This window comes from Aotus nancymaae, unplaced genomic scaffold (assembly GCF_030222135.1).
Source record: "Aotus nancymaae isolate 86718 unplaced genomic scaffold, 86718_ANA_hifiasm-v0.15.2.pri h1tg000030l, whole genome shotgun sequence".
NCBI lineage: Eukaryota > Metazoa > Chordata > Mammalia > Primates > Aotidae > Aotus > Aotus nancymaae.
This window is the reverse complement of record NW_026988443.1, coordinates 13,442,216-13,458,259: the sequence shown is the minus strand read 5'-3', so window position 1 is coordinate 13,458,259 and position 16,044 is coordinate 13,442,216. Positions and strand designations below refer to the sequence as shown.

Here is a 16,044-nt window from a genome sequence, read left to right as displayed (position 1 = left end):
AGCTCTTGTTGGTCCATGAGTTTTCTCTTTGCTGCTTTATTAATACTTACTGTGAATGTAACAAATCACCCCAAACTTAATGATTTTTAAAAAATGATTATTGTTTCTTATAATTCTGTGAGTTAGCCTGATGATTCTTTAGGTCTCAGTTGACTTGACTGGGGCGAGATGGCTTCACTGACAGTCTAGATCACAGCTGGGGCAGCGGGGATAGCTGAGGTCTCATCTTCCAGCCCGTGAAGTTCCTGCTGCTTCCCATGGTGGTCCTCCTGGGGTTCCTAGCAGCAGAGAAGGGGAATCCTCAATGTATAGGTACTTTTCAACCCTCTACCTGTGTCATATTTGCTAATATCCTATTGGCCAGAGCAAATCACATGACCAAGCCTAGCTTCAAGGGGTGGAAAAACTGACTCCACTTCTTAATAGAAAAAGCATTGAAGTCATATTATAGAGGGACATGCCTACAGGGGTGGCAGGCATTTACAGCCATCTTTCCTTGCCATGTGTCATCATCCCCTTCTTGGACGAGTCTTCCTATCCTACCCCTGTAGCCCTGGCTTGTTAATGCAGGGAGAAGTGATGGGTAGAATATCTAAGACTTAACTAATCCCAAGCACAATGAAATTTTGTAGAATTACTGGTTGGTGGAGGAATGATCACTTTTAGTTTGCCTAGATAAACACTTAAAGAATTCTCAATTTGTAAAACGGAATACACCCACGGGTCCTAGATTTTGTGTTATGGATCACTAAGAACCTAATGAAAAGTATGAACTCCCTCCAAAAATGCATGTTTTAATATGCAGTCTTGCGAAAAGTTTTAGGGTAGTTGTAGATCTTAAGAACCTCTGAAATGAGATGATTTAAGGTACTGGTGTTACTGAAGAAAATGGCCAAGATGGAGTTTTGATGGGATTGTGAACTAATTACCAAGTTGAATCAAGGCTGGGCTTTAGGGAATGGGAATTTGAAGAACTAGTTCTGTGAAATGAATGTGTTTTTATAAGAACTTGTACGAACCACTTATCATTAGAGAAAGTGAAGGTGATGGATTGAAGGGTTCACTCTTATGTCTAGTGGGTCTTCCTTTTTGTCAGTAAGATCAGAAAGACAGGGAGGTTGAGCTTGATTTATCCCACCTTTCTCCTTATCTTCTCCAGACTAGAATTGAAGCACTGGTGTGGGTGAAATTTACAGTGCCATGTTCCTGTGAACTGTCAGGCTAACTCCTTTCCTGGAGGTGCTTCCTGAGTAATCCCATGCACTCTCACCCCATGAGAGCTACAATTCAAATCTCACAGTTGGTTATTTTTAAGTAAGGTAGTATTGAGATTTTGTGTTATTAAACCATCAGCCAAACCTAAAGTTGAATAAGCTACCCTGCTCTTAGGTCCCATAAAGACATCCACCTAATGGAGGTCTTCCCAGGTGGACGTGCAGGTGTCATTCAATGTCTGATGTCCTTTCTGCTTTCTGGAGGTAGCAGCTAGGCAGTAAGGGCATATACTTATTTTTGCTAATGAAACATAGAATCCCATATGAAACTTGAAAAACGTCTTTCATGATTAATGGTCAGAAACTGTACCAGATTTTAAAACTGAAATAATTCCCTAAAGAATTTCCAAGCATGTCAGTAACTCCAAAGGGAGTCCGACTAGGAAACTTGACAGAAGAATTAATTACCTTACTGTATTTGTTCAGCCTTTGCTTTCTTCGAGTATTTTTCACATCCCAGGTATTGTGGTCTCGATTATTTTATTCCTTTAGACAAAGAATAGGCAATAGAGCAGAATCAACACTTGGTAAATTTTCTCTTTGAAAGTAAAAAATAGGAGTGGAGAAGATTAAATATTTAACTCCTTTGAAAATGTAGAAGCAACTGAGGCTGAGAGCTGCAGTGTGATGACTCAGTGACTCACTGAGGCTTTGTTGTGCTACCTGATCTGATTCAGATTCAGGGAGGTCTGCCCTCAGGACCCCTGGTTTCATAAAGCACTGCCACAAAGGCACTTTGGAAAACAGAGGGAAAAAACTGAAGTAGAATGTAAGTGAAGTAAATACATCTTAAATGTACAGTCTTTTGGATGTTTGTGTATGTAAAACTCTCACACAGATTTACAAAGGGTGATACTATCCAGTATAGTTAGTAGCCACTGCCCATAGGTAGCTATTTCTATTAAGTAAAATTTAAAATTTAGTTCCTGTCTGGACTTGGTGGCTCACGCCTGTAAATCCCAGCACTAAGGGAGGCCAAGGCAGGTGGATTGCTTGAGCTCAGGAGTTCGAGACCAGCCTGGGAAACATGGTGAAGCTCCGTATCTACAAAAAATATATATGTAAAAATTAGCCAGGTGTGGTGCATGCCTATGGTCCCAGCTACTCAGGAGGTAGGAGGATCCACTTGAGCCTGTGAGGCAGAGGTTGCAGTGAGCTGAGATTGTGCCACTACACTGTAGCCTGGATGGCAGAGCAAGGCCCTGTCCAAAAAACTAAAATAAAGTAATAAAATTTAGTTCCCTTGTCAAACTAGCCACATTTCAGGTGCTCAGTGGCCTCATGTGGCTATGGCTTCCATATCATACAGTGCAGGAATAGAATATTTCCATCGTTGCAGAAAGTCCTGTTGCACAGGGCTGGTAGAGAATTCTGTACCAGCCTGCAGGGCTCTCTTGCGTTCTTCTCTTTAGTGTCTCCTCCTCTGAAGATTATATTCTTATCTCTATTCCCATAGTTTAGTAGTGCCTGTTCTTGATCTTCAAAAAACAAGCATCATATATTGTATTATACTCTTTCAGTTTAGGGGAAAAGCACAGATTGGGGAGCTTATTCCTGGAATGCTAATCCTAGGACTCATTCCCTGGCTTGTGTACTCCTCCAGCAACCTGAGGGTTTAAGTTTCTCCACATTCTCGTCAACACCTGTCAGGTTGCTGGTGGGAGTAAAAGTGATGCAGTCACTTTGGAAGATAATTAGGCAGTTTCTTAAAAAGTTAAACATAGGCCTAGGCCGGGCGTGATGGCTCGCACCTGTAATCCCAACACTTTGGGAGGCCAAGGCGGCTGGATCACCTGAGGTTGGGGGTTTGAGACCAGCCTGATTAACGTGGAGAAACCCTGTCTCTACTAAAAATACAAAATTAGCTGGGCATGGTGGAGCATGCCTGTAATCTCAGCTACTTGGGAGGCTGAGACAGGAGAATCACTTGAACCTGGGAGGCGGATGTTGCGGTAAGCCAAGATCATGCCATTGCATTCAAGAGTGAAAACTTGGTCTTAAAAAAAAAAAGTTGAACTTCGCATACAACCCAGGACTTCCACCCCTAGGAACCTAGGGGAAATGAAAGCATGAGTGGAAACAACCCAAATGTCCATCAACTAGTAGTGGAATACTACTCAGCAAGGAAAACAACTTGGATGAATCTCAGAAACAGTATGCTGAATGAAAGAAAGTAGACAAAGCACTATACATGTATGATTTCGTTTATGAATGTCCAGAAAAGGCAAACCTATACCAGCAAATAGCAGGTCAGTGGTTGGGAGCAGGGCATGGAGGGGGTTGGGAGTAGTTAGGAGAGGAGATTAACTACAGACAGGCTCAAGAGAAATTTTAGGGATGATGGAGATGTTCTAAAACTGGATTGTGGTAATGGTTGCACAACTCTTTAAATTTATGAAAAACCATTATATACTTCAAATCTTACCTATATATCAGTCGTCTTATACAAAGCAATTTTCTCCCTTAGAGAAATAATGTAATGTTAATTCTTTTTTCTTTTTTTTTTTTGAGACAGAGTCTCACTCTGTTGCCTAGGCTGGAGTGCAATGGTACCATCTCGGCTCACTGCAGCCTCCACCTCCCCGGTTCAAGCAGTTCTTGTGCCTCAGCCCCACAAGTAGTTGGGACTACAGGTGCCCGCCACCTCGCCTGACTAAATTTTTTGTACTTTACTGAGTAGAGACGGGGTTTCGCCGTGCTGGCCAGGGTGGTCTGGTCTCCTGACCCAAAGTGAGCTGCCTGCCTCAGCCTCCCAAAGTGCTGGGATTACAAGTGTGAGCCACCATGCCTGGCGTGATGATAATTCTTAAAGGCCAGCTGGCTCAGGGATTATATTTAAGGAAAAGGAAAATGTATTTAAGGAAAATACTAACGTTTGGTTATCTAGAAAACCCATGTGGGACACTTGTGTACAAGATAAGCCATGTTGAAAGATTATTCATGTCCACATAGATGCTGGTCTGTCCCTTGAACCACTGTGAGAGGTGACTCCAGTGGGGTTCCCAAGTCTGGTTTATCATCTCTCCCCAAGCCCCCACTCCTAGGCTGGAGTGCAGTGGTGCCATCTTGCCTCATTGTAGCCTCCGCTTCCCACGTTCAAGCAATTCTGCCTCAACCACCCCAGTAGCTGGGATTACAGGCACACACCACCACACCTGGCGTGTATTTTTAGTAGAGCCATGTTACCCAAGGCTAGTCTCAAACTCCTGACCTCAAGTGATCCACCGGCCTCAGCCTCCCAAAGTGCTGGGATTACAGGCATGAGTCACTATGCCTGGCCTCATCTCATAGCCCTTGCCATTCCCTTCATAGCTCCTTTCTACCAGCTGTAGTGTGCACAGAGAGAAAGGGGTGCCTTCTGAAGCACGCTTTTTTCTCTTTTCATTACAGGCAGCAAGCTGCCCCTTGGGGGACTGTATTCAAGTCAAGGTGTCACAATAAGACTATGGTTGCGTTGGGGGATGGTAGAGGGTTTGCTTACTTTTCTCTGTGCTTTCTTACCTAATAGGCTCTGGATTACTGCCACAGCAAGGGAATCATGCACAGGGATGTGAAACCTCACAATGTCATGATAGATCACCAACAGAAAAAGGTACCATTACAGCCAGGTAGCAGCAAGCTTGATTAAAAGGCTTAGAGCAGACAGAAAAACTGTCCAGTGCCATGATGGTTTCTGTAGACCCATGGTGGGTTTTTTGGCAAACTTTCATTACTGTGATTTCTCCCATCTCCATTGTTGATTTCTATTTTGTATAGCATAGTGCACAAGGAAAGTAGACAGTTTAACTATAGTCACTTGTTTCATTTTGGTCATAGTTTTCTGGAGGACCTCAGAAAGAAATTACAGCTGGTGGTTTCTGCTTCATTTCTTGATGACCCACAGACCAATCTGCCTGGCCTTAAGAGTACACTTGGGTCCCTCCTATTTTTAATATCCAACTCTGGTTGGCCCTAATCAGTGAGTAAGTGGATCATCTAGTATTAGATGAATAAATCACTAGAGCAGTGCTTCAGTCCTGGAGTGAGACATGTGTCCCCCGCCCTTTCACTGATGCCTGAAGCTTTTAACGAAAGCTGTGAATGATGGGAGAATGTTACCATGTGTAACTGCCTACAGTTTCTGAATGTAGGCAGAAAAAAAGGATGAGCTCTATTGATCTAGAGCGTGATGGGCCAGGATAATTTAAAAATTTTTAAAAAAGCATGTCAAGTGCTCTGCTCTAAAAATGACCTCTTAAACAATTGCTGAAAGTGTAATTTTTAAGCCAGCGCACCTGCTCACATTTTTTGTGTGGCCAAATAATTGTTACCTAATGTGGTGTGGCCTTGTTGTAAGGCATAGGCATCTAGAAACACTCTTTTCACATGTTTTTTTCTGTCCTATTTGTAGCTGCGACTGATAGATTGGGGTCTGGCAGAATTTTATCATCCTGCTCAGGAGTACAATGTTCGTGTAGCCTCAAGGTACTTCAAGGGACCAGAACTCCTTGTGGACTATCAGGTAAACTTGTTAGCAGAGCTGCTCTGGGTTATTTATACTTGCTTAGGGCTTTTTCTGGTTTGCTGTTTATCTAGTCAGTTTGGATACACTCAAAACCCAGCCATGATTTCACCCCAAAATGCTAATTTTAGTTTTTTCTCAGCTAGTTTTTTTGGGGAGCAGAGAAGTTTTTAAATCTAAAATATCTGCAAAGGTCAAATGAAGACTAGAAATTCAGATCAGTTCTAGGAGCCAGGAAGTTTAATTTTTTTTTTTTTTTAAGAAAGAAATTAGCTATGGCTATACCATCATGAACACACCCAATCTTGTCTAAAAAAGAAGTTTTTATGAGAAAAATTGATTTCTAATACCCTTGGCTGATGGATTGTCCTTTTCTTCTCAGATGTATGATTATAGCTTGGACATGTGGAGTTTGGGCTGCATGTTAGCGAGCATGATCTTTCGAAGGGAACCATTCTTCCATGGACAGGACAACTATGACCAGGTGAGCAAACACTATCTAGTTCTTATTTGTTTGGGGGTGAATGCCAAGCAAATAGCATCCTTACATAGGAATACTATCCTTGAGCCACTAATCATCTTTCAGTGTCTGCATAGGAGCTTTTCTTCAAGCTAAAGATTGCACAGAATTTTGTCTGTTTATCAGGTCCCCAGAAGTAGAGGCAGATAATGCTATCTATGCCAAACTTCCAGAGTGATTCTGTGAAGAAGTCAGGCACCTCCTTGTCTAATGAAACTAGATTTTAGTCATTGGATTGTGATGCCCCTGTACTAGTCCACCTCTAGAAGATTATCATAAATTGTGTTATTTTTATTTTTTTTTTTATTTTATTGTACTTTAGGTTCTGGGGTACATGTGCAGACCATGCAGGATTGTTGCATAGGTACATACATGGCAATGTGGTTTGCTGCCTCCATCCCCCCAAAGTTGTGTTATTTTAAAAGCAGTTTGGAAATTTGCATTCATGTGAACTTCTTGTCCTTGGGTCTGTCTGCCTGCCCTGGACTCGGATTTGTATCTGGTCCCTGGAGATTAAGTGGTGTGGAAGTCTTCTGATTCCTTGGTACAGCGTCCTCACGGGCTCACAGTGAGTTCTGTGCTCAGTGATTTGGTCAGTTTGTTTTGTGTTGCAGCTTGTTCGCATTGCCAAGGTTCTGGGTACAGAGGAGCTGTATGGGTATCTGAAGAAGTATCACATAGACCTAGATCCACACTTCAACGATATCCTGGGACAGTAAGTAAGAGACAGAAAGAGTGCTTTACCTTACCCCATTTCAGAAGTGGAAAGGTTAGCCAAAATCACTTTCTTTTCCTGTTCTAATTATGGTAAAATGGAAATAGCCATCTCTTTTCCTATGCATATTTTCTTTAACTTATTTGAGATATTTGGGCTTTGCTTACATCTTTTAATCATTTTATTTCTCTGAGAGATAACCTGTTTGTCAATAGAGAATGGAAAACAAAAATCATAATGTTACAGAAAAAAAGTTTTCTGGTACAGCATGTGCTTATTTTTAATGGCTAAACTTGGAGAGTGGTGATTCTTCAAATAAGAGCCTTAGTTTGTTTTTTAATTTTTTTAACTTCATACCTCTTCAAGATGAAGAGACTTATAATTTCTTCTGTTCTCTGTAAAGGATTTTCTGTACGATAGCAAATTTTAAAGTGCATTGAGTTTTCAGGTACAGTGCAATAATGTTGAAAAGTAAATGTTTTGTTAATAGTTTTCAAACAGTATTTTATGGAACTTCCCCGTTTCTGAGGCTAGCCCTGGGAAATATATCTGCTGACCAATAAAAATTACTCACTCTCCTGCATGCCACCCAGAATTGACTAAGAGCCTACAGCATACAAACTAAATTAGAGAGGTTCCATGTATTCTAAATCAGATATAGATGTTTTACCTAATTCTGTTTATCTAATCACGGAGCACCATTGTGTTTCAGGATGCTATGCTGTAACTATGGGGCAGTAGGTCAAGTACCAGTTAGAGATTTCACAAGCTTGTAATCAGTGCATTATTCTAAGGTTTTGTTGGCTTTAGCCCTAGGAGATAAGGATTCTTGTTTAGTCTCAGATGACTACTTCATTTTTCTTCTCAGACATTCAAGGAAACGCTGGGAAAACTTTATCCATAGTGAGAACAGACATCTTGTCAGCCCTGAGGCACTAGATCTTCTGGACAAACTTCTGCGATATGACCATCAACAGAGACTGACTGCCAAAGAGGCCATGGAGCACCCTTACTTCTGTGAGTCTCCAGGGACTGTGTTCAGGGGGTGATTCATTAAAGAGAACACATCTTCCACTCTTTCTCTTTGAGACCAGTTAGGAGAATTCTAGGGTATTTGGATTAGATTATTCCTAGAATTTGGCCTCGTTAATTGTAGATGATTGAGACAACTTTGCAGATCAGTTTCTTGATAACCAGAGGTGCTTGCTTATTCACTGGTTGGACCTCCCTTGAGTTCAGGCTGTTTGACTACTTCCTATCACTCTGAATTCATAGATCACAAGTATCTAAAATTTGCTCTTAAATATATATACATTTATGTGGAAACCTAATTGAAGATTATTTCTCCCCTCAGAAAACTAGTACTTAGTTAAAGGTAGTAAGATAACCATTGTATATTTTGAAAGAAGGAGATGAACAGATGGATGGACAAAAGGAATTTGAGGAAAGGAAAAGAGATGGAGAGACTTCCCTGAAATCCTGACTGAACTGCTCACTTGAAGTGTGTACACATTCAGTTTGCGTGGTTCCTTATTGTTCCACATGTGTATGGTTCTCCCCACTGATAACGTGTGTTTCAAATAAACTTCCCGCTATTACCAGTCTCCTTCCTGGGGAGCAGGGAGGTTGAGAGACTTACCTCAGTTCACTTTCTGAATCAAGATGGAAATGTTTAACCCTTAAAGTTGTTGTGTTTGGCTTGATCAATATGCTGTCTTTCCCTCTCCTTTTGTTTTCCTCTGGAGAAACTAAATTTTTGCCTGAAGAATGTATCACTGTGGTGTTGAACCTGTGGCCCATATGCATAAGGAAGACAGCAAATTTAAAAGCCTTCAGCCTTCTAGACCTTAGCCCCAGAGTACTCAGATGTCCCCTCTCCAGTATCTGGCTCAGAAAGCTGTTTTTACCCTTTGAGTTAGATCAAATTAGGATTACTAATGTTTATCACATGTAATTAATGATCTTTCTGCTTTTCTGAATACATGTCATACTTCAATTTGAAAAATTTCAAAGCACTGTTGCTTAAAATGGATTGGTCTTCTAATGGCTCTACTCACCTTTCCTTTAAAGTGCTTATCTTCCTCTACATGCTTTGAAGAAATTAGGGGTTAGAGATGTTAGTATTGAAAGAAAACTAGTAGAAATGTTGAACAGTGGGCAATTAGGGTTTCTATGCCTCTTAGCAGTTGAGTTCATACTCTGAAGAAGTATAAGAGTTGACGGCAATAACAGTTGCTGGTTATTTTTCAGTGTTTGGTTTTTATATGGCCGGAATTCCGTGATTTCTGGCTCCTCTGTTGCCCTCTGACCCTGGCTTGCCTATCAGTCTATCTCTCAGTTGAAAGTGTGGATTCGCCATGGGTTTCTCTCGGCACTCCCCACCCTGATTGCCTGACTTTCTTCCTGCTTTCTTGCAGACCCTGTGGTGAAGGAGCAGTCCCAGCCTTGTGCAGACAATGCTGTGCTTTCCAGTGGTCTCACGGCAGCACGATGAAGACTGGAAAGCGACGGGTAATGCAGCATTGATGCTTGCCAATAAAACCAACCAACCAAACACAAACCTTGAAGGAAAACTACAGTGTGATAAAAAGAAATTCTAATCATTCCTTCTAAATGCAAAGAAGAGTAAAGACCTAAAAGTCTGTCAAAAAGCAAGAAAGAAACTCCCCAGTGCTAGTCTCCAGGGAGCTGTCACTGTGGCAGCATGGGGATGCACCTAGTTCAGGATCTAAAGGAGCTTTGCCTTTGGAATGCATGGGAGATAGAGACTCGGAGTTGTTGTACATTTACCTTTGTTTAACAGGGCACCACTGTTGAATTAACCCATTCAGTCAACAAGCTCTGAATGTCTGACTTCCTATCTATTCCATTGTGGTCTGGGTTTCCTTTGGTGAAATTCAGGCTCAAGTTTTAGCAAAATGTCAGCAGTCTATACTGACACACCAGCCTCATTTATGAAAAGGAGATATTAAAACAGTGACAGTATTTTTTTTTAAGCTCTTTACAAATCCATGTTTTATGTATTTTTTATGACATGAGCTCTCCAGGAAATGTACCTCATCCCTGCAGTTTTCCTCCAAGTGGATTCATTTGGGAGCAAACTGCAGTCACTTTCACGAGTCCTCTTTGATGTCAGGAGGGATCATGAAACCTTGCAATGCCATGAACAGGTCCATCGGTGTCATCAAAAGTTCCATGCTAAGTGCATAACTTGGAGCTCACTATAACCTTTGTTGATTTGCCTAACCATAAAATCTTGTTGCTGTTTTTTTGTTGCTTTTTCTCTTTTTTTTTGGCAGCCTTATAAGGAGAACTTCACCACTTCCCAGCACATCCCTATGTGTGCGCCTTTTTTAATGCACCTCTCTGAAACAGAGACCTTTTTGTTCACAACCATAACTAAAGCTGGAAAGTCAGTCTTCAGGCAAGGTGAGGGAGGAAAACATCCCATTAGAATTTTTTCACGAAAGATCGAAAAAAATAACTTTCTCCCACTTCCTTTTATCCCCATGAGATACAGTTTCCCCCTGTAATCAGGGTAATATGCATTTGTAAGTTCTGATATGTGATACATTTATGTGATGGCAAAGATAAGTCTGTCTTGCATGCAGGTACTAGAGTTGTATGGGCAGGGTCATCTGATAAGCAACTGAGAAGAATATACAAGGGGCTTGGGGAAGAAAGTGGTGCTCCTGGAGCAAGTGTTGGATCCATTGTGCTAACCTTCATGTTAGCAGAGAAAGCTAGAGTTTAACAAAAATAGGGCTGATTTCATTTTGGGGACTCAGCACCAACATGGTTTGTAGGCAGTCCCCTCACCCCAGCTGCAGGGCCATGCCACAGCTCTGGGGACTTCACACACCTAGGCTAGAACTAGAGGTGTCTACCACATCACCCTTTAGGATTTCTTTAGTAACTATTTAATAATGCCATACATTTTTATAAAGTTAGATTGTTTGTTTGAAACATTTGTTTACATTCCATATTCCAATAAAATCTTATTGGTATTGGTAGCAGGTCCTATCTCTAAATGTAGATTCTATTTTTGTCGTTTGGTCTGTGGGAACTTAAAATACAAATGAAACTCTTCTCTTATTATCGAGTTGAGTTTATAGAGTAAAAAAATAAAAAATAAGATCCCAAAGCCAAGAAATGCATTCAGTTAAGGTTCTCATGCCAATGCTGCCTGCTTGCATTGCACATTCTGTATATTAATGTAAACATCTGTTCTACCTGAAAGTTAAAAGCAAGATGTGAGCTCTCGCCTATATTGATATGTCAGGCAGCAAAACTCAGTGTTTTGGATTATCAGAAGCCTTCTAATGTGCCCTTACAGGCAATCCTGAAGCATTAGTTATTGTCAGGGAGATGTGCCACTGCGTGTCTTTCCTGCTCCCCCTCCAATCTCCGTTATCACCAACTCCTCAGCCCTCCCCACCTTTTTTTTTTTTTAAAGTTGCCTGTCCGGACCAGGCAAGAGTAGCCTACTGGAGGGTTTTGGTGAAGCAGTAACCCTTTTCCTTTCCCTTGGGTTCCCCCAGAGGTAATAAAAGTACCTGGAGGAGAAGAGTCAGGTGATTGGCCTCTGCCTGTCTCTCTGACCATGATGTAGGTGCAGACACAGCCTGCCTGCCTTGTCCTAGGGTTTTGTAACTGCAGCTTTGACACAGACATTCTTCCTTGTAAGCACACAGCTTGCTTTTCCAGCACCTATACTTTTACCTCTCTTCATGCCTTAGACTTAGAGCATAACTGGGCTTGAAATGCTCACCCCTTCCTGGGTCTGGTCTGGACACCTAGGCCGGCCATTCTTTCCCAAACTGAAGTGAGTCCAGTTTCAGACTGTCTTCTTTTCCTGCCTCCAAAAACCATTTTTGTTTCCAAACCTAGCTCCCCTGAAATTTTAAGACTATTTACCTAGGTTCGGAGATGGTCTTGGAGAGTTCCAAAAGGGGTGTGTGTGTGTGTGTGTGTGTGTGTGTGTGTGTGTCTGTCTTGTCTGTCTGTCTAATATTTAGACTAAATCATGATAAATATACGTACCCAGTATCCTTTTCAGTTAGCATATTCTTTCTTAAACTCATCTCAGTACTTTTCATTTGTTTGCATCATTATCTTAAACAGGTTAAAAGTGCCTATGATAAGGACTTAATTATTTCCTAAAGAAAAGCAAAAAATGTGGGGAACAGGGTAGTGTTATACTATCATCTCAGGTACTGCCTATGTTCAAGAACATAGACCTGGTATGGTGAGAACAAAAGGTTCCTATGCCAAATCCAGATGGATATATCATTTGTTGGCTACAAGTGAGCCTAACTGCAAGCTTTGCTTCTGCTGAGAAATCCCATGGTGAGAGCAGAACTCATGAAGTGCTGAGTCATATTTGCATCTCTGGTGTGGTGACAGTTCACTCTCCCCTGGATGATGTCAGCTGGCCTTGCTTTCATCCTGTCCCTGTAGGCAGGGTAGGTGGCTGGGTAGGAGAAGCCATTGAGTGTATGATGCAGACCAAGCTTTCCTGGGCCTTCTCACCAACAAGAGAAGCACCAGTGTTGTTCAGTGAGGCACTCAACAGCAGTCACTCAGCTGGGCCTCCTCCCAGACATTCTGTAACTTGTCAGCACTCACAAGATTTAAAGCAAATGTGTTCCCTTGCAGAGAGGAAGGTGCTTTCAGACTGATAGAGGAGGCAGACGAACTTGTAATCCTTGGGGACTTGGAGAGAGTGGCTAGGGGAGGGACTGTTAAAAGAAAAGGGACCAATAAGAAAAACCATCTAAAGGTAGCTCTTGAGGAGGAAATGGACTTCTTGAGGGGATGAATTAGAGGGTACCAAGTTTATGTTCTGGAATGCACCCTGGGGAGGTCGCTGCCCCCTGGATTGTCCCAGTGGACTGAAAGGTGGTGCTCTCGAGTCAGGTGCTGAGTCCCAGAGAGAGCTGGGTGCCGTGGGGCTCATGGTCTGTGCCTACTCAGGGAAATGACTTAGGTTCTCCCAGGTGCTCTGTTGATAAGGATGGAAGCAGAACTACTTTGAGACACAAGCAACAATTGGAAGAATTTTTTTATATGAATTGAAATAGGTCTAAGAGCCCGGTTAACAGTTTCCTTTAGTGCCAGTTCAGATGAAATGATTAGGAACCTGTGTTGCTGTGTGAGCACCCACAGGAACAAGCAAACTTACTTCCTACAAATAAATGAGGGGATACTAATTGATCAGAGTCACAGTCGTTTCAATATAAACCCTTCCGAAAGCAAAAGCAGGGACCACATGAGCACACAAGAAGCCAAAGTTTGTCATTGACCTTAATAAATTAAGACTGAGTAACATCCTGCCTTTAGGAAAAACTAACCCCAAGGTGGAGACCAGGGCAGGGGAGGTGGCAGGGAAGCATGGGGCCAGATCAACCAGTAATAACATGCTTCTGAGCTATGTGGATGTGTAAATGAAAACACCCCCAACTAGATATTGTAGAGCCTGGAAAAATATGTGATGGGATTATACAGGTGATGCATATTTTCGTGTTGAGACTCAACAATGTGCTACAAATGTGATACTTAACCCTGAACTGCATGTATTGGGGATTGTTTTTTTTTTTTTTTAAAGAAAAAAAAAGAAAACAACTTTGAATCAATAAATTAACAGTTTTTCACTTGCTGGCTCTTCTTGCTGTAAATGGTGACTAAGAGGTTGGGACAGAAATCTTGACAACTAGTGGAAAACTTGGATAATCTTCAAGGACCATGGAGCCTTCTGTTTCCTTCTGTTTGCAGAAAAGCAACACTGCCTGGGTTGTGATCCTTTACAAGTGACTACTTCAGACACAATTGGCCACCTCTTTGTATCACTGGATGACTGATGTATGATTTATGTGCTGCTGCCCTTAGAGGGAAGAAAAATGCCATGTTAAATCCTGTTTTCTTAAATAAAAATGTTGACAATAACCAGCCTTCCCAAGTGGGAGACAAACCATTGCTATGAGGACCTTAACTTGTATTTCCTGTCTCTTTGGGGAGAGGGGAGGGATAAACTTTGAAATGCAAAGATGTATGTTACACCTTGGTGTGAAGACTTTCCTTTAGCAGAAGTGGGACTAGAGTGTCCTGGTGGGAGTGTTCCGTTTTTATCTACTTGCCTCTGAGTTACGCCACTCAGACACCTGCTTCTTGGGATTGACTGTTTTAGTGCATGACTTTAACTTTGTGGCCAGGTGTTCTGCATTCAAGAAACTCCCTCCCTAGCCCCATTCCTTGCAGCACACGCTATTGTTTGGCAGATGGTGGGGTCTTTAATTAGTGTGCTGTCTCCTCACTGAGCCTCTGTGAAGTTGGGTGCTTGGAATCAGCTGAAGTGCTTAAAGGCAGATACAGTCTTTTCTTTCTTAAACTTATGCACCACACAGCCCTTTTCAAATACTACGCAGTGGAACCCTTCCTTTACCCAAAGAAAGTTTTCATGGAATGATGCTGTGTGTGTGACAGCTTCCCAGGTACATATTCCTTTCTCAGTACTGTAGTGCTGTTCTGGGAGGCGCTGCTGCTAGAATCCCACTGCCGGCATCTCACCACCCACTTGCTATACTGGACATGGAAGGAGAAATGAGGTTTTCAGGCCATGCCAGGCAGCTAGCTGTTTCCAGGGGAAAGTTAAAAATATTTGAGCTCACTTACTGCTCTTTATTAGTGGACTCAGCCCTTTTTCTGAGTAAATACAGACCCCTTCTTAGTCCCAAGACACCTCAAATAATCAGGTCAGGTCTGAGGGGGACCTAGAGCTGATTGCTGAACTTGTAGCTTGACTGACACAGAATGGTCAAGAGTCTTCGAGGTTTCTCCATCAGCGCCCTGGACTTGAGGGATGGGATGGGGTAGGGTAGGAGACTGGGTCACAACACATGCCCAGAGCACCCCTCCTGTGACAGAAGGCTGTGCTAGAGACCACTCTGTCATGGTGATCAGAAGAGGAAGGCAGAGGGTGCTGTTGGAAACCTGAACTCAAAGCGAGTTCTCGCAGGGTTCACCAAGTGGCATGGGAAGGCCAAGCTTGCATTCTAGCACAGGCCCTCCTCCTACAGGTGGAGGCCTCCCTCGCCTGCTCAGGTTGATTAATGCCATCTTTCCCTCCTCCCATCTCTTTCCCCAGGTCTGTTGCGGTTCTCCCACTTTTCCATAAGCAGAACAAGAACCAAATCAAACGTCTTAACGCGTATAGAGAGATCACGTTCCGTGAGCAGACACAAAACGGTGGCAGGTTTGGCAAGCACGAACTAGACCAAGCGAAGGGCAGCCCGCCACCGTATATCAAACCTCACTTCCGAATGTAAAAGGCTCACTGGCCTTTGGCTTCCTGTTGACTTCTTCCCGACCCAGAAAGCATGGGGAATGTGAAGGGTATGCAGAATGTTGTTGGTTACTGTTGCTCCCCAAGCCCCTCAGCTCGTCCCGTGGCCGCCTGTTTTTCCAGCAAACCACGCTAACTAGCTGACCACGGACTCCACAGTGGGGGGACGGGGGCAGTATGTGGCATGGCGGCAGTTACATATTATTATTTTAAAAGTATATATTATTGAATAAAAGGTTTTAAAAGAAACGTATGGAGAGTTTTCAGTATGGAAAGGGCCATCAACTGGGACCTGTGACTCAGGACGAGACAAAAGCGCATTCATGCCAGGTTCTAACCAGATGAAGCAGGAGAGGTCCCCGGGGCAAGGCAGGCCAGTTTTCATTTTTGTTTTGAGATGGGTTCTTGCTCTATGATGGAGGCTGGAGTGCAGTGGCACAACCAGAGCTCACTACAGCCTTGACCTCCTGGCCTCGAGCGATCCCCCTGCTTCAGCCTCCTGAGTAGCTGGGATTACAGGTGCATGCCACCACATCTGACGAGTTTTCTTAAGTTTTCTTGTAGAAATGGTATCACCATGTTGCCCAGAGTGATTCAAACTCCTGACTCAAGTGATCCTCTTTCCTCGTCCCCCTAAAGTGCTGGGACTACATAGAGGTGTGAGCCACCACACTCAGCCAAGGAGGGCCTGTT

The 16,044-nt window shown here is 42.8% G+C and overlaps 1 protein-coding gene across 1 annotated transcript in view; it reads left to right on the top strand.

The window, feature by feature from the left end:
• Positions 1 to 15,600, top strand: part of CSNK2A2 (casein kinase 2 alpha 2) — a 38,859-nt gene extending 23,259 nt beyond the window's left edge. The window contains exons 6-12 of the mRNA XM_012447689.3: positions 4,783 to 4,866; positions 5,665 to 5,775; positions 6,158 to 6,259; positions 6,910 to 7,010; positions 7,879 to 8,027; positions 9,428 to 9,521; positions 15,154 to 15,600. Coding sequence (XP_012303112.2) covers positions 4,783 to 4,866; positions 5,665 to 5,775; positions 6,158 to 6,259; positions 6,910 to 7,010; positions 7,879 to 8,027; positions 9,428 to 9,504 — 624 coding nt within the window. The 3' untranslated portion in view covers positions 9,505 to 9,521; positions 15,154 to 15,600. The remainder of the gene's footprint in view (positions 1 to 4,782; positions 4,867 to 5,664; positions 5,776 to 6,157; positions 6,260 to 6,909; positions 7,011 to 7,878; positions 8,028 to 9,427; positions 9,522 to 15,153) is intronic.
• The last annotated feature ends 444 nt before the right edge of the window (positions 15,601 to 16,044 follow it).